The 21,618-nt window shown below is 27.7% G+C and overlaps 1 protein-coding gene across 1 annotated transcript; it reads left to right on the top strand.

Moving 5' to 3' along the window:
• The first annotated feature begins 5,408 nt into the window (after positions 1 to 5,408).
• LOC129959920 (uncharacterized) lies at positions 5,409 to 20,436 on the top strand. The gene is made up of 9 exons (XM_056072822.1): positions 5,409 to 5,489; positions 5,936 to 5,985; positions 7,180 to 7,232; positions 11,971 to 11,999; positions 14,120 to 14,157; positions 15,672 to 15,751; positions 18,303 to 18,359; positions 18,619 to 18,675; positions 20,321 to 20,436. The coding sequence occupies exons 2-9, from the start codon at positions 5,951 to 5,953 to the stop codon at positions 20,425 to 20,427; spliced, it is 456 nt and encodes a 151-aa protein (XP_055928797.1). The 5' UTR covers positions 5,409 to 5,489; positions 5,936 to 5,950; the 3' UTR covers positions 20,428 to 20,436.
• The last annotated feature ends 1,182 nt before the right edge of the window (positions 20,437 to 21,618 follow it).

Raw genomic sequence — 21,618 nt, 5'->3', positions numbered from 1 at the left:
ATAGCTCTCTCTCTCTCCCTCTCTGTCTCTCTTTTTTCTAGGAAACTGGGAATTAAATGCTGAATTTTTGGAAAACATTGCTTTTACATGCATAGTTTCTTAAAATCACTCATTTCATTAAATCCCAAAACATGAATCTTACTTTTAAATCTTTAATTGCAGCATATTAAGAAGATAAATCTTACGAAACATGCTTCACTTTTTACTAATTTATACAATATTGGAGCTGAATTTCGCAGAGAACCTTATTAATTTTGAACCTTTTCCACTTTTCTGTAATATAATGGTATTTGGATGAAAATATTAAAATATAAAAATTGAAGTTTCCTATATATGTTTCTATTCATATTTGCTTTTTGAGACTTTTAAACAATTATAATTCAAATCCCATATTTTCATTTTAAATTATTCTATGTATTTGTTAGTTAAATGTTATTAATTTCATCTTTCATATCTTTTTTTCAAAATTGTTAACATTTTTATCTTCTTTATTCTGCAATGCGAACTGACTGCAAAGTTAATTATTTTCAGTTTTAAGAAGTAATGAAGATATCCGATTAATAGTCCGTTGTTCCATGCCATGCGAAAGTACAGACCGGCGGATGATCCACTATTTGACAGATTTGATCCAAATTTTGATAAGAATTTACATTTTAGATGTTCCTTTTTGTATCAAATTTTATCTATCTAGCTCTTTGCATTTTGAAATTACTCATTTCGTTGTGTTTGAACTGCCAGCCAGACAGACAGACTTCCTCTAACTTTGTTCAATTTGACCAAAATCTACAAATTTGGTCTTAAATCCATATACCAAATTTCATCCATCTGGCTGAAAGCATTTTGTTCACTGACAAATAGGCATAATTCCAAAGATGTGTTTTTCGAATTCAGAGAAGTCTGACACGTGGAGATTCGTTAAAATTTCGAGTTCGGATTTTTTGACGATTACGATACTTTCTCTGTATTTTGTATACGAGAAAATAAAAATACGAAATGATAATAAGATCCTCCTCGTTTTTTTCTAAACTATCAGGAAGGCTTCAGTTACCCCCCACCCCCACCCTTTTTTAAGGCTATCAATGGTTATAGAGTTATACCACTTCCTTACATAGGCTTCTTTATAAAATTATTTAAGTATTAACAAATTGTGTTTAATTTTTTTAACAAAAAGAATTGTGAATATGAGAAACAGTTAAAACTCTTTTCCTGACAAATTAACCGTCATTGGCTCTTTTCAATTTTTCAAACATCACTTTCCGTGCACCCATTGTTTTTAAAGTTATATATTATGAATGAATTTAAAATGGTTTTTATTTATAGTTTCTTTCATCTGGAAAGTATTTCTTTTGAATAAAAAATTTCATTTGATTCATTATTAATGTGAATTGAAAGAAAATATGAAATATTGGGATAAATGGAAATATAGTTGCATACATAAAAGAATGAGTTTCATATCATAATACAGTAGCAATGCTATTTCTGGTATCAAAACGTGACGCTACTTGTTATTGTTCTCTAACTGTTTGATAATATGGAGCATTTCAGTTTTAAAGGTTATGCAGATTATTTCAGAAACAATTTTTGTTGAGAGAAACAGTGCTCAAAAGAGAACTTTGTGATAAAGTGACAGGTTTAAAAATTCCATTTGTGGTTCAAAGCTGATTAGTTTAGCCCAGACCCGTTTGATCATATTAATGTCCCATTGAAAGCAAAGTTTGGGACAGGTCTTATCATTTCGAAAGATATTCATATAATGAGAGTAACTCCTAAACTAGCACTTTCTCTCCAAACTTGCACTCGGAATCAGGATTCAAACTTGGAATTCTCCACCTCTAAAACCTAGATTTTCCAACCAGACTATCTCGGATTTCAGAACTGAATAATCAGTGAATCTGGAATATTAAATACTAAATAAAATAAAATTTTACATTCTAATTTTGTTAATTTACACTTACATCCAACTAACACTCTGTATTCTCAATACACATAAGAACATTTATTAAAAAATAAATTATCTTAACAATGGAAACTTCTGCTCAGCGTTATAATTCTGACATTTCACTGAGACCAAAAGTGATTTGAGAAGAGAAAAATGTTCTTCAATAAATTAGTTTTTTTTTTTAAATTTGTTATAATCTTATGAAATAAACACTGCTTGATAATTGCTAAGAAACAGTTACGTTTTTCAAAATAATTTAGTATATACAATGATTGAAGAAATGAAACTAAGTACATATTTAGTAGGGAGGATGTGCATTTATTATAGTGCAAAATGGTGCAGATATCGACACATCGAAAAATTAAAAACAAAAATAAAAAAGATGCTCCTTGGATGATTTCCAAACAGCCCCACAAAAATTGATCTTCAGATCAGAATGATGCAGACATGAGTACCTTAGTAAGATGTGTGATGACCACGGACACTGATGCACATTTTGATCTGTTCTCCATGCTCTCCACTAAACTATCGAGGAGTTCTTGGGGGATATTGTCCCACCTCCTCTCTCAAGGCGATTTTGAGCTCATGCGTTGTTCGGAGAGGGATGGTTCTTTGGGAAACACGAGCATCTCAGGCATGTTCAATGGGATATAGGTCGGAAGAGTAAGCAGGCCATTGCATACGGACAATATTTTCACTTTGCAGTGTGTCCGATACCTCAATGCTTCTGTGTGGCCGCGTATTATCGTCCATAAACAGAATGTCTGGACTTACAGCCCTCCTAAAAAGACGAACATGATCCAGAATAACCTCTCTGCAATACCGTTGTGATGAAACGCTTCTTCGCTCAAAGATGTGAAACGGTGTTCTGCCATTGCACATGATGCCTGCCAACGCCATCACGCTCGGGCCGTACCAAACACGCTCACTAACAAACTGTTGTGCATAATGTGTTCCAAGCTCACTCCACAGTAATTGGTGGCCAGAATCACTTGTCACACTGAAACGAGATTCGTCTGAGAACATCACTATAGACCAATTTTGGATATCCCAACCAACTAGAGATGCATAATCCACGATTTTTTGAATAACAAATAATATTGCTATTGTTATTTTTAAATATGCGTTCCAAATATCTGTTATTTCAATCATATTAATTATTACTTAATATTAAATATAAAATTTATTAATTGTAATTAATACTTAATTTACTAATTTAATTAACGTGCGATTAATTTATATGTTTCAGCTTACTTCTTAAATTTTTTTTTTCTCAAAACTATTTATTTAATTTATTTATTAGAGTGAACCATTTTCTGGAAAAGATGAGTTAAAAATATATGTCATTTCATTAAAATGTTTACTTTAGTCCTATATTCTACCAATAGATGGCGCCAGCAGTAAACAGAGTACATGTAATCAAAGTCAATCATGTCACGAGCAATAAAAAATGATCTGTATGGAATATTGCATCATCAAATACGAATATCGGTGACTTCGCACTTTCCAGTGAAGCCTCGCACTTTCCGGTGAAATCACCGCTGCAATAAATTTCAGTGATATGCAATTCAATGATACGATACGATAATTCCAATAACCTGTCCGTTCACTTTTCATCCAATCACAGATTTCTTTCGAGAGCTTCCATTGGACAGATCGTATCGTCACCGCTCCGGCAAATTTCAGTGATATCGTATCGATTGTTAGTTTCTATCGTGATCCAAAACTTGTAATCGAAATATCATCAGTAAGATCGTATAAAGGATTTGAATCACACCCCTCTTTGAAAAGTATTGATCACTTGTATTTGTGACTTTTGCCGGCGTCCTGGCATAGGGGTAGCGCGTCTTCCCCGTGATCAGGGTTCGAGTCCCGGTTTGGGCATGGTTGTTCTTCTGTTGTTCTATCTGTGAGATGTGTGAATGTGCCCTCCTGTAAAAAGGGGTTGTGCAAGCGAATGAGTGATGCGTGAGTAGCAAAGTCGTACTCTTGGCCCTAGTTGGCGCTGCTATAAAAAATAAGAGACGTTCCCCTCAGGCTTAAATCGCTGTCTACAGCGGGCTTGTCAGTGGCAAGTGCCATAAGAAACAAACAATTTGTGACTTTTTGATATTGGTTACGTAATAACCGCTCTGAAAATATTCGTCATCCCTACAACCAACATGTTCCTTACACCAACGTAATCTCTCACGATGACGGCATGATTGAAGCGGATGCAACGAACAGGCTTCCGTGCATACAAACCAACTTGATTTAATCGTCGTTAGATGGTTCTTGCAGAAACATGCGTACCGGTAGCAGTTGCAAGGTGTGCAGCTATCTGGCCTGGAGTTAAATTTCTGTTCCTTTTTGCCACGAGGGCTATATAATGATCTTCTAAAGGTGTGGTGTTTCTATCACGCCCCCCGGCATGATTTTGCAAAGCATTTCCATCTTCAGAGGCCTTCTTTAATCGCGAGATGACACTCTATGATACACCCATTGCAGCAGCTACAGTGGTGTGACACTTTGACCTGCTTCCAGTCGTTCAACTGCTCGTCCACGATCGTAAGCACTCAAATGATGTCTTGCTGATATTTTGCTTTTAATTTTGCGAGAACCAAATAGAATTTCAGAGAAAAAACTTCTAGAACATCCTGCACTACTTTGGGTCAAACATTAAACAGTATGAATTTTCGTATGAATCATGAGCTTGCATGCAATGTCTTTTATACAGATAACGAGTCCTGGTCTACCACACCCTCTCAACTTGAATTTACTTTTATGGGTCAGCTGTCTGAGACGCAATTTTGCATTAATCACTTGTTTCTTAGCAATTGTCAAGCAGTGTAGTTATAATTATTTAACATCTCTGAATTTAAGCTGCGCTTTTATAATTTATTTATTAATTCATTCTACAAAATATTATTAAATATAATTGGAGAAAAAGATTATGAATTATTACGCAGAAAAGTTTTCTTTTTTGCGGAATTGGTTGGCCGAGCATTTGTAGATACGGGAATTCTAAAAACGACCGAAAAATAACGCAAATCTTTCAAACTCAAAAATGCTTTTCAACAATTTCTACTTTTAAAAGAGTTCTGTCTAGTTATACAATTACAACTTTATAAATATTAGACTTCAACAATTACTTATTGGTTGATAAAATTAAAAAAAAATGGTTTTCTTTTCTGAAGTCTCACTTTTTTATATTTGCAATGAATTTTTAAAATTTAATCTTGGGATTAAAAACTGAATAATTCTTGTGTATTTTTCATAGCAGTTTAAAGTTTTTATTTAACTTAAGATCCAGTTCCTGAATTTTGTTCTGGATCTCGAAATGTAATCTGAATACTTTTGTAGTTTCCGGATACCAGAAAACTGATAGAACCGTTCACTTTTGTCAATCAAATTCTTTAGAATCGGCTTTATATAACAAACCTCAAATATATAATTTTTCCATTCCTCTTCAGGACAGCTACATCGCAAGGCTAGATACGTAAATAGCCTAGATACTCAAGGCGGGCGCTCTTCAATCGTAATTTCTTATTCCCATTTGAGATTTCTTAAGGTAAGAAATTTTTTAATTTTGTTTTTGACAATATAATTATTTTACATTCATTTTCTTTAAAATGCTGAAAGATTATATTATTTTTCTATTTAAATTTAATGTCAAAAAAGAAATAAAAATTTTAATCCCGATTCAGACCGAACTAACGGTATTAAAGTATTGTTCGTAAATACCTTAATTATGTCAAATAATTTTATTTCATTCAGCTTCAGTAACATGTTAAATGATTAAATCATAATTGCGTAGTAAAAAATATGACATACTGTGAATCCAAGCAGTAATTAAATTTTTTAATTTGGATTGTGAACAACTTATTAGTATTAAAACAGGCTAAAATAGTGTTGTAACAAATTTTAGCGAAACTAAAATATATTATTTGTTAGTTTTTCTTTAAATTGAGATTTTATATAAAAGTCTTTTTTTTTTTTTTCAAAATATATTTTCAGTTCTATAAGAGAAAAATGGCTTCAAGCAGCTGTGAGGAGGAGCGTTCGAGGTATTTATTGCTGTCTTTCAGTTTTGTACAATATTATTGATACAAAATATTAATATTATTGATACAAAATATTAATATTATTGATACAAAATATTAATATTATTGATACAAAAATTAGCGAAAATTTTATTTCTGTTTATTTTGTAATTTTAACATTGTTTTTATTATAGATTAAGGCATTCCCTAAACAAATTATTTTTCAAAATAATGATTTCTCTTTTTTTTTTTAGCTTAAATTTTCATTTGTGGTTGATCAAAATGGATTTTCAGATACGAATGACTAAATGCTTTTTAATAAACTTTATGAAAGATAAGAAAGATGGAACTGAGCGAATGCGTCCTGTTCTATAAAAAGATTTTCTCAAGTACAAATGCGGTGTAAAAAAATAGACTATTACATATTTTCTATTATCTTAATTTCAAAATTTACTTTAAAGAAATTCATGATATAATATATTATCATGAATATCAATACAAGAAATTAGAAATGTCTGTCATAGCTGTTCATGAACCATTTTAGTATGTTAAATTATACTAAATTATATCACTTCATTATGCCAATATATTTTTGTTAATCAATTTTATTTAAAAAATAATCGTATCTGTAAATGCATACATAGTTATGCTCTTTAAAGTATAAAAATGTTTAATTCACATTGGTCTGTTTGATTACATTTATTATTGTTAATGTGTTTGGATCACGGATTTTTAAATGCAACGCAAAAGCAAATTATGGATTATTCAAAATTAATTATTTTTAATGAAAATGAAATTTTTAGTAGTTACAAAATAAGAATTTCAAAAACATTTACGTTTTTTATAGTGTTTTTTTTATAGTATTATCAGTGATAACAGCAAAAGTTTTGCAATTATTCCTTAAACGTATGACACAAAAAAGAGCAATTTTTCACTGAATAAAGCGATTAATGATATATAACGAACACAAAGAAATATATTATTTAAAAGTTTTAAACAGCTTTTAAAAGCATTTAAAAATTGGAGGTTTTCAGATACAAATTTATTCTCAAACACAAATTATATATTTTCTGAGTGCAAGATTTTTTAAATTTCTTCTATAATTATTTCAAGTATTTCATCAGAAATTCACTCCGACATCTTAAATATAAAGGAATTTGTGAATTGAATTAGTTAGAGCTATGTATTATATAGCATAATTATGTGTATATTTTACAGCGAAACAGCATTGGAACCTAAGTCTGTAAGACGAAGCCCACGTTTAAATCCTGGTAAGTTCAAAATAATATTTTTTTTTATTTCCTTATTTTCCCCACAGCAGCTACGATGTCAAAAAATAATCAATCTATTGTAAAAGGAGTAAGAACTTTTTAAATGCATTTCCTATTCAGCTATATTTTGACTATAATAAACCTGTCACAGAACTCAGTATGCGAAACTGTTAAGTGAGTTAATGTTATTAGGAAATCTTAATTTCTTATGAAGTCAACGAAATCAATCAGACATTATAAATTGTTGGCCATTAGAAAAAATTTAGAAGCTGAACGATAAATAATTAAAATTCTACAATCGCACTTCATATAAAACAGAATATCTATTTCTATTAGCCTGTATAAATTAATAACTAAAAATTAGAACTTGTTATGTATTGTTATATTCCATGCAATATTTCTCGGATATCGAAATTATTCAAAAAGATGCTTTGATGACGAGTTAACTTTTTTAATAACTATTAAAATAAGTCAAAATCTTATAGAATTTAGAATTAGAATACTTTTAAAAAAATTCTTTTTCAAATTTAGATATTTGTAGAAAAAATTAGTTTCAAATCTATAAATTTATAGATTATTATTATCTTCAAATAAAATATTTTTTGTTCATTTACTCTTCATTAAAAATTAGCTGTTTTCCATAATTTATTAACTTTTTTCAATAATATTACCGCCTTCTATAATCCTTCATTTTTTCCATAATTTTTTAGATAGAGTTTAAAATCCAAAGAAAAAAACGCGCTAAAATGAAACCAAAATGTTTCTGGAAAATAGTCAAAGTAACAGTTAAGATTCAAGGACAAATTTTATACTCATGCATGGCCAAGCAGTGTCTTCATCTGTATAAAAATAATATGTTTATTTTAAAGTTGATTTTTTAAGGCTTTGCAACGTTTTAAAGATTTTATCTTGAAAAGGATCAGACTAATAATCTAATTGACTATTTTGTGACTAATGCCAAATTGAATTTCAATAAATTTTTTTCGTGGCATCAATAATACCTTTAAAATGTGTTCTTTAAAAATAGAAAGTCATTACCTGAAGTACTGATAAAACATATTACAATTTAATAATTCATATTAACCAGTACAAATTTTAATTTTTCTCATTTAGTCGAAGTGACCCAATGGTAAAAATTCATACAAGCACACTTCACCACCGACGGAAATTCACACAAGATAAATGTAACACCACCTCCAGTTTCGGATATTCTGCATTTAGTTCATTTACTGTCCTGAAGCTAAGAAAAACACTTTAACTGATAGAAATAATTATTTTATATTGGCTTCATATTATAAAAATGTTAATGACGGTTTTTTTTGTTTGTTTTTTTTGTAATTGATTTTTTACTTTTTTCTGCTTTTTAGACTTTGGGAATTTTTGCACATTTTTGCATTCTTGATGAAAATACGCTTTTTTTAATATCTCCACAATTTAGTTGTCAGGTTTTACCTGTCAAAATTTAGTTGTTATTTAGGCTTAAATTTTACTTTCCGTATTTGTAGCTTCACCTGATAATTAACAGGAGAAAAAAACTGATTTGAAGTTTCCATTGTACTTATGCTAATAGATTATAAGTTAAAGACTAAAAGACGCTCAAAATATTTCAAATGGAAAAACTTTTATCTTTCAGTAAAGTATAAGTCATTTTTTAAATTGTTTTTTATAAATTTAATCAGCAAAATCAAATTTGAGAAGACATGCTATACTAATAATAATCTAGAGCAAAACATAATTCCTCTACCCACTAAAAACCATTTTTTGCTGCATAGAAGAGAAAAAAAAACTTTGATCGCACTAGGAAAACAATCCGTAAAAAATTAATAAAAAAAAAGGGGGGGGGGGTATTTCGTTTATTCTCACTTTAAAGCAGAGAGAAACGTACCAGTTGATATCTTCAAAACATTTGAGAAACATAGAAAAATTAGAATGTTAAAAGCAAGAATGCTTAACTTTTCTTGGAAAATCAACTGCATATCAAATTTTACTAAAAATTAAGTAAACTGAATTAGATATTCAAAACAAATATATTAGAATGATGATTTTGAGGTCTATCATATGACGCATCATTTTTCCTCCTGTACAATTATCAAAAACAAACATGTGGATAAATGCATGCAAAAATATCAAACAAAACAACGAAATATTGAATAAAATTTTTTCTAGATTACAGTTTTAAATTCAAAGTGTATTGAGTTACCATTACTATAACGTCTGGGGCAAATTTTCAGTCTCTAATCATGAAAAATTTCTTTGCCCACTGCTCACATGTGAATAACTTACTTTTATAACTATAGGTTTATAAGATTACTTTCTATTTTCCAAAATTTATAAATAAATACGTACATTAGTGGGTATGCTCCATTATTAGATGCTGGCTTTAAAAAAAAGTACTCAGTCTAATTTAAGCACAAAAATCCTCTATCAGAAAAATTAAAAAATCGTGCTTCGATAATGCTGCTTCTCTTTATAGCAGTCTAAAGACGAAGGATAGTGCATTTTTTTCTCTACACAATAAGGTTCCACAAAATGAAAAGTTTTAACCGAAAAAATTAATTATATCTCCCGAACACCGCGAATTTTGAAATGAAATTAGATACACTTATGGGAAAAGACAAACCGGGTCGAATTACAAAAAAAATTAAGTTCGTAACGGGAAAATCTCGAGATACTAAGAAATTAGCTATTTTAATTAAGTCGGTTAACGAATTTTTCGATAAACCTATAACGTATTTCTAAATAAACTTGTTTCTTTGATTTATTTTCAACGACACCAGTTTTATGAAAATGTGATAATAAATACTCGAATTATAAAAGTTTCCTTTTTTTTTTTTTTTTTTTTTTTTTGATGACTATGCATAATTTTTGTATTTTATCAGAATAGTACGTATTTCAGTTTAAATTAGTAATTTTTGTATTTTAACAGCAGAATTTTTAAATCTTATCTTGTTATAATATTCATATATTAAATATTTTTTTATTATCAAAAACACGGCTGTAAAAATAAAATCCTAAAGAGGAGTTAGAAATACTGAAAATTAAACTGAAATTTTAATCGCTTTTGTAATATACTAGAATTTTATTATGGATTTTGTGTGTGTGTGTGTTTCCTACAGGAAGGATGGAATAAAAGAATTCCTTTCTTTTACAATATCCAGCATCTTTATTTTCAACGAAATCGTCTGATATTTATTTTTTAACAGTGAAATATGTGTAGTTACAGGATAATATAATTTTCTTTTAATATAATATTTATTTTAAAAAATTACATTAAAATCATTATCTGTTAAAATTTAATAAGTTCTAGTACGTTGAATAATGGAATTCGATATTTCACTGTTTTTTTAATCATTTACTGCAAACTGAATGAAAAAAAAATTTATATATATATATATATATATATATATATATACACACACACAATGATATTTTAAAATATAATTTAAATTTAATTAATTTCCTAATTTTTAGCTTAATTTAGCCCATATTAACTTGATTCTAAAATGTTCTCTTATTTCCTGATCCAATTCCACCTTTTTTATTTAATTAATGCAACAGAAGCTCTGTAAAATTGCTGTTCCCACACTCAACAATTCCCACAAGTTCCCACACTCAAAGTGAAGGGATAAAAATTTGTCGAGCTAAGACATTCTTTTAAAAGATCCCTATAATCGACGAGCCAAATTGACACGTGTAAAGAAATCCCTATCAAAATCTCACAGTATATAATCACGGGGCTAAATGTTTCATTAACTTTTCCTCATTTCGCTCTTGTGTCGTTCTGTGTTGATGTGCTGTGCTCGTCGCTTCTGCTTGTTTCTTCTTCTAGGCCAAGCATCTGCTAAAATATGTTTTACATATATATATATATATATCAGCTGATTTTTCTCTATTCGTTTTTTCCATTAATCATAATAATTTTTTTTAATTTTTTTGTTATCACTTGCATCGATTAAATTTATGTGAAATAAGTATTTATTTAACTTTATGCTATACTGTATTTCTGTAGTTGCAACAGGATGTATTATTGACACTTCATACTCTTTCCAGTTACTCTATCATTTCTGTTCCTTTAATATCTTCTTATATTAAGAACTCATTTATGTGCAATTCTAAAAGAGTAAGCAATTTTTAATCCATTTCCTCTTTGCAAAAAAATGAATGTTATAAAGTAATAAATTAATTTTAAAAAATGTGTTTACGATCCATTCTTTGTAAAAGTATACTATTTGTTTAAAATATTATTTTTTGGATATTTATTTGAATTTCCATTGTATTCTTTCTGTGCTTTTGATATCCTTCAATTGATTTTAAATTCGATGTCTGAAACTGTAATCAATAGTAATAATATAATAACTGTATAAAATAATTCATTTATAAAATTAACAGAGCTCTAGTAGATGAGGAAGCGAATGAAAAGCCCACTACAAAGTTTCATTTTTAGAAACATGAATCATGAGAGGTTAATCAATAATCGCATTGTCAGCTGTAATTAATGTATTAATTAATTAATCACATATATGAAAATTACTGTATAATATTTATTATTTAAATGAGATGCATATGAAGTGCAGAAAGATTTTTGTTTATTCTATGTCAATTTTTCCGATTTCGGTATTTGTATAGGCTTTTTAAAAACATGCTTCTTTTATCGTTTTGAGTATCTCATCAACGAAAGCAATGAAAAAGTAAGATAGAATTCTGTGAATTTCTGAAAATTTCCCTTTATCAATTTCAGTATCTCAGGAGCTTATGACCACGGAGAAGGTAAGATAGAATTATGTGAATTTCTGAAATTTTTCTTTTAAATGATAATATTAACTGATGAAATTTAGGGCTTTTCACTAATTGAATCAAAAGTTGAATTACAAAATTTATTTAAGATGACAATGCGTAACTTTTTATTATGATTATGCAAGTTTTCATTAAGCATAAAATATGCATTTTTTAAGTATTAAGTTGTGAATAGCATATATATTATAAGTTTGAAGATATGATGTGTTAACATTAAGAAAAAGTGGAATAATTATTGGATTAACTAAAAAAAAATGACTCGTTTTTTCACACATTTGAAAGTGAGTCCTTTTCTTGCACTGAAAATAATAGATAACAAATCTGATGAACAAAAACAATCCATTATGAAAGTGGCCGGCTGTAATGAGTTTCTAATAGAATGGTTACATTTTCTTCCGTGACCATATAAATGGTAATTAGGTTTACTTTTAGTTGTTATTATTCTCTTTTTCGTTTCTCCCTTTGTATTTTCTCCGATTTCAAAAATTCAAATTTCTATATTATAAGTTTTTAAACTAATTATATATTTGAATGAAATCAACTAAAATCACTTTTCCTTTATTTACGAACTGCAGTAAAATGGAATTTTTTTTAAAGTTGAAGAGAATAAGCAAATCATATACCGTGGCAAATATTTTACGTTTATTAATTAAATATTAAAAGATATTATTAATTAGAAAGATACAATGAATAAACGCTTAATACACACACACAAAAAAACATATTTATCATTCATTTCATTTGATATCTTTTGTATATTGAAAGCAAATAGTTTTTAATTGGTAACTTCAATTGTTTTCTGATTTTCTTAACACTGCTGTATTACAAACAGACGAGCAGCGATGCTAGAACTGCTTATTGGTTCACTCGCTAGAAAAGCAATATATCGACTCCATCAGGAGCTAGAGCAAGGTACCGTATAAGAATTATGGGGCACAAGAACTTTTAACAGTGGATGGTTCTCTTATAACTGTTGACGTATTTAGCCAATTATTTAAAATATCCGATTTCACTTTAAAAATTCATTAAGATTTTAGAAAATTGGCATTTTAAATTAAATTTTCTTTTTGTTCATTGTTAATAGATGCTTAATTTCCTTATTTTGTTTTTATTTTTACTTGAAAATTCAGGAAAGGCGCAATTATTTGACTTCCAAAGAGGGACAATTTATCTTTGCTATTGGAATGGGTTGCGAATGAAAAAGGTTTGAGATGCCATGATCTAGAGATCTAAAATGTGTTATTTAGATCTCTGCGTTTCAATTATTTTGAAAGAAAAAAAAACATCATTTGCTGAAAATGAATTATGGCAAAGGAAAGTCTTAAATAACAAGATGATTCAATGCAATCAAAATCATAATATTTTCAGACTATTTTTAATAAGTATTTGGAATGTAGTAGATTTCATGATTATCTGTGTGCCAATTTTTTAAAAATTCTTCTTGACTGATTCAGAAGCAAATAATTTTAATGCGTTTGACAAATGAATTCAAGACGAGTTGTATGATTTATTCTATAAGCAATAAATCCTCTCACTGTAGTTCTATAAAAAATATTTTTTAAAAATAACTGATTTAGATAACGATAAAAGAAACTTCTCTACGTAAAGCAACCTTTTTTATTTGTACTCTAAATAAAAGATATTGAAGTCAAATAGTTAAGGCTTATGACAAAGAAAATGGCATGAACAAACAGCTGACAACTTATTTATTTTTCTTTTGAACTATTAATCTAAAAAAAGAGCATACGCTTTTTGATAAAATCTCCCTTTTTTGTTTACGAGCTGCTATTATCAAACTAAAATTTTTCTTTCCATATATCAACAGGTAAAACTATTACAATTTTTTTGTAAAGATAATTCAAATTTTTTTCATGGTTTCTTTTTCATAACAATAAATCGTTGCATGTATTTTATATTTTAAAGTGTAGATTTTACGAATGCATGAAATAAAAAAAAATATTTCTTTTCTAGAATATTGATGAATGCATGTTATAGTAAAATTTTAGCTATTTAATTTTTCATAAATAAACTATGTTTTTTGTCAATTTGCTTGTGGATGTCATCAAATATGAATTGCAATTTTATTTGTTCAGGAAGCAATTCCAACTCCCAATGAACCTTCAACTTCGAGGTAAGTGATATCATTTTATCGTACATTTATGATTCAAATTTAAATCTGACTACAATTCTTCTTACATTTATACGGAAATAAAATTATCCTCTGTAAAAGTCATTAGAACATAGTAGATAGAATTTTGTGTTTTAACCGTATTTCCACTTTTACTTACTTATTACGATTTTGTTATATCCTATTAAATACTGAAATTTAACAAACTCGAATAGTCAAATTTTATAAAATTTACCGTTTTTTATATCTCCTTAAATATCGAAAGAAATGAGAACATGAGAAATGGAAATCCTTCTCAAGTTTGATTGCTCATACTACCAAATTAAAAATTAAAAATAATTCAAAAATTCTTTAAATCTAAATTGAAATGTATTTTTGAAAATTATTGCCAAACTTTTTAAATTACATTTGAAAAAAAAACAATTTAATGAAGAATATTAAATTTATTTATTCTTCATAAAAATAATTTAATGAAGAATATTAAATTTATTTATTCTTCATAAAAATAATTTAATGAAGAATATTAAATTTATTTATTCTTCATAAAAATAATTCAATGAAGAATATTTAAGTTTATTATTATTAAATTTAAATATACAGGTTCTGATTATCAGAAAGAATAGCAATATCATAAAACCCCACAATATCCAACTCATCAGGACGAATTCACAAAATCTTTGGTGTTCAAAGAAGTATATAATGTAAAATCTCTATCAGGAGGACCTGCATAATAATTGAAACATGTTTGCCATTACTCTTCAAATACGATAATTGTCCATTAAATATTTTATAATATTTTATTGAATTACAATTACATATTTTCAGTTTTATTTAAAAGTAGTCATCTCTCACCGAATTTGAGACTAGCTTTTTCCCTTAGATTTTTTTTTTTTTTTTTGTGTTCTTTTATCTTAACGTTATTAGCGTCTTGTTGATATTTTGATGAAAACACGCAAATTGGAATATGGCTATTAAACAAATTATAAAAAAATTCTATACAATTTCTTTATTGAAAGAAAATATTAGATTTTCTTCAGTTACTATAAATCCTAGCAAATATTTTTAGGTTCTTCTTTTTCTTGATTTTAATTAGATTCTATTGGATTAAAATCAGAAATAGTAACAAAATTTCAATAATGATTCATTAAATATAGAATAACAGGGAAGGAATTTTTTCAATAAATAAAGCTTAGAACGAATTTTAATAGGGAAAAAAAATGCCAATCCTTTTTTACATTGATTTTTTGAAAAATTAGATTTTAAAAAAGGGAGTGGAGGTGTTTTTTTCAAGTTGCAACCTATATTTTAATGAAAACCTAATTCTTTATTAATATTTCTAGGATTTTCAAATATAACAATACCAATATTTTATTTCCAGGTAAATTTATTTTAAATTTTATTTCAGATTTTTCATTCTATCATACATTTTTAAAACGCTAAATTTTGCTTCAAAAATTGATAATTAAATAGATATTTATATGTAAAATCAGATATAACAGTACGATACATTTTTGCAGAGGAATTATCAAGGCTTCAGGTGAGGAAACAACGACGCCGTTGCGTCGTAGTAAAAGGATTGCCGCGAAACTGAAAACTGGTAAGTTTGAAATGTTTTGTATATTTCTATTTCTATTTTTATTTAAGAAACCTCGATAAATCTAATATAAACCTATACAATATAGCAGTCTTTTGTCTTTTCTAAATACATTTTTGTTTAATTCAGTAAAATTTTAGTAATATTAACTAGTATGTAGCATATGCTAAACTGTTACATAAGGTAATGTTACGAGTATTAACAAATTTTATATTTTTAAAGTTAATGCAGCCAGAATTCTTTTGTTGGTAGTCAATATTAAATATTTAAAAGGTGTCAGATAACTAAGTATTTATTCTGGAATCGTATGTGCAGTATTCTTTTAACTTTTCATGTCGTATTTCTTTTTATCTTTCCGAATAGAATTCATTTTTTCCCCTCTCACAAGATTCAAAGGTAGCTGCAGCAATTTGTGATTGATCACAGGCGTTTCGTACAGGAATGTAGCTTATCATGTCACACTATACAAGGACAGATTTCTACATAATTGAAATATAATTTAAATTTTGCCCATTTAATAATTTTAAATTATTTAACAATTAGTTGATAATAATTTAATAATTAGTAGGCGATTCAAGAACGAAAAAATCCATTGCAAGTTTAAAATAAATATACATGTATGAAATGTTTTATGTACTCATTTAGGAAGAAAAATCTAGAGTATAATATTTTTAATTATTTATTCTATTCTATTCACATTCTATTTTTTATTTTCAATTGTAGGATTAGTGAAAAACATTTTCGCTATAGAAAGTTTTTAAAACCTTATTCCTAACATCTCTGGTAATAACTTTTTCCTTACAAATTGGGCGGTAGAAAAAAGTGTGTAATATTAGCATGGACTGCAGAAGAAAAATTTGGGACTGAAAGAAAATGCAATCCCTCAAGAAATTTCTCCATCTAAAATAGATATGCTGTTTTATCTGACCCCTCACCCCCCCCCCTTTTCATGACTGGAACGACAAAAGTGAAAAACGCCTTAGAATGCTTGTAGATTTAAATATTAGGTGTAAGATTAAATTAATTAGAAAATGAATATATATTCTGAAGAAGTTGTGAGTCTTGTAGTCCTTATACACAAAATACTTTTATGGGCGGAAAGCATTAAAAAAAAATTCGTAAAATGAGAGGAAAATTAGTGCGAACTAAGTAAACGAATTAAAATAAATCAAAGGCCCTTGTTAAAATTTAAATTAGTTCATCTTTGATAATTTTAACTAAAATAATGCATTCTAGTATTTTTCGAAGTATTTTGGGTTCACGTTATAGTAAATTTATTATTAAGTGTAATTTACGAATTTAACTTAATATGTAAAGGTATTATATCTGGAAACAGAAATTTTGCGGTATTATGCGTCATTTGATTCTTAGAAAATAATTCGATGATATAGTCTAATTTAAAATATATGTAGTTTTAAATTCAATATCAACGCAAAGATCAGATGGTGAAATAATACCGGCACATTAATTAATTTCTCATTGTGATTCTAAAGTATTTAAAAATAAAACAAACACAATAATGTGCTAAAATAAACCAAATATTTTCAGATAGTTCAAAGTTTTCTTCTGTTTTTACTATCGAACAGTTTGTTTTGGCAGTGGACATTCAAACAACAATTTTCTCAATGCCCGAGTTATGGTATTTTTTTATCTATCATCATATTTCATTTTAAAAACAGACATATCAAAGCCTAATTCATTCTTATAGAGCTATAAAACGCTGGAATAATTACCAAAAGTTATATAGGAAAACTGCCTAAAAATATCTTCAGTAAAATAGCACTTTTTTTTTTTTTTTTTCGCTTCTAACCACTGCTCAAGCAAGCATTTTTTACACATAAGTACGGAATCAATTTTCAAACAGGAACTTATATAACCTACATAATAATTAAATTTTAATATAATAAACCAGTGTTAAAAACTGCTAAAAATTCATCAATTGCTCTGAATCTCAAATGAACTAATATAAGGAATGCAATGATAAACTTTGTTTCTTTTTTCGCACATTTCAATGCAAGAAACTTATATCATATCCAGTTATGCATTTAAAATTTAGTCATTTTTCATATTTACCGAGAAGTACAACCATGAGCTGAAAAACGGAAATATGTTACTTATATTTATTCTCTAAGGACGGTGAAAGAGTCGGAAACATAAATTAGAGAGTGAAACACAGTTGAGGCATGCGTATATCAAAAAGTAGAATCGTTTCTGTGGATCTTGCTTCTATCTTTTATAGACGATGGGGATTGAGGAAAAAAGAGTCCGTATGAAATTTTTGTTATAATTTTAGATACGCTCTCAGTAATTCAATAAAGGTATGGGAGACAGCAGCTGACCAATATCATTCAAGGCCAGAATAACCAGGGATCTTTTGTGTTGCTGAAAACATCGAAAACGTGCAATCATTTGTACATTCCAAAAGCCAAATTAATTTCCTAATGGTTGATGAATATTATTTAGAATCGAATGGAATTTTTTGGTGTATAAATTAGCCTCATTTTTTTCAACTGTTTGAAGAAAAAATAATGTTTATTTTTGTTCTTATTCTTAGCAGTTCCATCACAACAAATGAAGCAGAAAAAGAGCATTGTGAAAAGAAAACTAAAAAGTGAGCAGATATTCTTTTAAAACAGCTAAAATGGAACGAAATTATAGTAAAATCAAAAGTTTATTGCTATTAATTTTTAAAATTTAAAAATTAATGAAAAATCTTTATTTAAATGTACATTCCAAAGTCAAATCAATGTCCTAATGGTTGATGCCTAGAATTTAGAATGAAATAAAATTTTTAGATGCATAAATTAGCCTTATTTTTTTTAATTGTTTGAAAAAAACACATTTTTGTTTATTTTTGTTCTTATTCTTAGTAAAAAAATCTGTGCAGAGAAAGAACTGGAAGAAGCGCATTGTGGAAACAGTCACAGGTGGGTAAATATTTTTATAAAACAAATAAGATGATTCAAAACTATTAGTAAAATTAAAAGTTTATCGTTATTAATTTTTAAAATTAAAATTAATAAAAATCTCAATTTAAAAGATATGAAACCACCGCCGGGAAAAGATAAAAGCTTTTGAAATTTTTTAATAACATTAAATTAAGAATTCAAAACAGAAATGAAGGTGCCCTTTGTTATATTTTATAAACAGCATTTTTTACTATGAAAAATACTTGAATGGTCGAAACTTTAAAGGAATAAAATTAAAAATAGATAAAAGTCAATTGTACCATAATTGCTTTTCATGAATTTTCATTTTTAAATGACATGAACACATGATTTTTTGTTTTTGTATGATTTAGACAGAAATTCATTGAAGCGCTATATGCTCGATTTTAATTAATTAGGCGTTTCCAAGCCATCAACATGCTAGAATCTCTTGCAGGTATTTAACATCACACTTTCTTACTCACACATCACTCTTACTTTCTTTGACTTCTAAAATCATCATATTTCATCATGGCTGTACTATTTCCACCCATAACCTTATTAATGCTCATATAGAACATTATTATCAATGATAAACCGCTTTATTACTAATGCGTATCCAGATTGTTTAGGGAGTGCAACATTCATTGGGCCATTAAACAAATATGCAATTGTACAAACACTGTGTTTGGATTATAGTTATTTAATATATATTTATGCTCCCTTTTATTATTCAAACTAAATGCTGTATTTTCATTAGATTTGTAAGACCCCGTGTTCAAGATGTGGTTAATCTCAATGATAAATATGAAACCTTACCAAATATTAGTTTTGAAACTGATTCGTGTCAAAAACGATCTTTCTCTCACGCAAGAAGTAAATTTTTGAATCCTAAGGAACAAATTGTTCTTTTCTCACAAAAAAATAAAATCCCTCCCCCCAAAAGAATTTTTAGAATATAAAAAATTTGAAAAAGACCCAAGAAGGATACTTGGAAATTTCCTGTGAAGTTTTTAACAAATTTCAGTGAAAATATCGATTTAGACTGTATTATCTCTTCTCAAAATATTTTTGAAGTGAATTCTTGACAGTATTTAATGATTTTCGTCCATATTTTTGATATACAGAGTGTAAAAATTTTTTGAATGGGAACTTTTAATTATTCTTTTGATGGTAAAATACAAAGGAAACGATTAATTATAATTTTGAGATAATTTTTACAGATATTTAGAATTTGAAATTTTATCATTTTTTCCAGTTGCTTTAGTTACCTAAAATGATAACTTAGTTTAATTATAAATTTAATTAGCTAAGAATTATAATACACTACGACTTAGTAAGTTTTAACCCATTAAATTATCTAGAGAAGATAAGAAAAGGATGTTTAAATTGTTATAAAATATAAAAATTTCTCAAGAAAATCTAATCTATTAGATGGTTTGTTTTTAAAAATACTTCTTCCTTCATCACAAATTAGAAAAAAATGAAAAGCATTTCTAGTAATGTTGTTTTATTAATGGATCTTATTACTTCATTTTTTAATATATTAGTTAGACTATTTTTAATATATTAGAAATATTCTTTCACCAATTTATCAACTGTTATTGCTTAAAGTCACTTGGGTATTGATAATTGTTTTTTTCAGTTTCAGTGACTACTTATGAAATGACGGAAGCAACAGATCTCTCAATCATGGATCTCCTCAGTGACACCGAGTCAGATTTTGACGAGTCAGATTTCTTTTTACCTTAAACATTTCAGAATAATTTAACTTTCTTTAATTTATTTCTTTTTCAATGTTCGTTAATTACAACTAAAAATGTTCAATTGCATAAAATTGAAATAATTCACTAATAATGTATTTGGCAATTCTGTAATTTTTTGATTCTGGAATAAATTCATTAAAATATATACTGGATGATTTATTTATTTTGCAACAATCCAAAAAAAGCGAAAAAGTTTCTTCCAGTTTTCCCCTCTGTATTTAAGCGAATAATTAACTAGAACGATTCTAAACTAGTGCATATTTGTTTCTGATTAGGGGCACAATGACAAAATTTTCATTCTTTTTTGTGTTAAAATTTTAAAGAAAAAGACTTGAAAATATCGATTTCTAGATTTATCAAAGATAAGACATATTTTTGGTGCTTTGTGCTTAAAATTTGGAATTAGATAGCAATCTGATTCGTGATATTGGCTTGAGAATGGAAATCTTAAGCAATGTCATTATCTCCATAGGCTCTAAAAATGTAAGAAATATCTCCAGATGTTTAAACATTTTAAAAAAATGATTTCGAATTGAAAATAAAATATATACTAAAAGTAATACAAAATATTAGAAATTAAAAATCAATCATTTGCTGCAAACAAAATTAAATTTCTATGTACAACATAGAACAAAATTCAATATTAGCCGAAAGATTGCATAACTCGAAATTTCTGTAGATATATTATACAACTAGAAAATTGAAGGAAAAAAATACTATGAATAACTTGGAAAATGTCGATGAAAAGCTATATTATTATTTTTAAACGGAAAAAATTCTATAGTGCTTTAATGTTAATGTGTAAATCAAGGTTACAAAATATCTAAACAAAGCCTTTTACATTTCTAACATTTCAGAGCTAGATCTTATCAGAACACAGATTGGTTATATTTATTAGAGTTTAATTGCCGCATTGCTCTTTATCTAAAAAGGCTACATTTTGTTTGAAAACTTCAGAAATTAATAAGCAAAAAGTTAATATCAGAGTATCGAATTTAGAATCTAATCTATAAAAACAATATTTAAAAGCACCACTCTTAAATTTCTTTAAAACACCATTGTCGTGTAAATATTTGAAAAGATTATGTTGAAATCTTCCCTCTAAGGAAAATGGCCAAAAGTAATGGAAAAAAAATTGTTTAAAACTGTGCCTAGTTTCATGTTGTGTGCAGTTATG

The sequence above is a fragment of the Argiope bruennichi genome, chromosome X2, assembly GCF_947563725.1.
Source record: "Argiope bruennichi chromosome X2, qqArgBrue1.1, whole genome shotgun sequence".
NCBI lineage: Eukaryota > Metazoa > Arthropoda > Arachnida > Araneae > Araneidae > Argiope > Argiope bruennichi.
Note: the sequence above shows the minus strand (reverse complement) of the source record. Positions and strands in the feature narration are given on the sequence as shown.

What these genes read in the sequence shown, in the direction of transcription:
- LOC129959920 (XM_056072822.1), top strand. Translation starts at nt 5,951, where the DNA reads ATGGCTTCAAGCAGCTGTGAGGAGGAGCGTTCGAG. An exon ending in TGTGAAAAGAAAACTAAAAA is followed by an intron (nt 18,360 to 18,618) that starts GTGAGCAGATAT and finishes TCTTATTCTTAG; the next exon opens with TAAAAAAATCTGTGCAGAGA. An exon ending in CATTGTGGAAACAGTCACAG is followed by an intron (nt 18,676 to 20,320) that starts GTGGGTAAATAT and finishes TGTTTTTTTCAG; the next exon opens with TTTCAGTGACTACTTATGAA.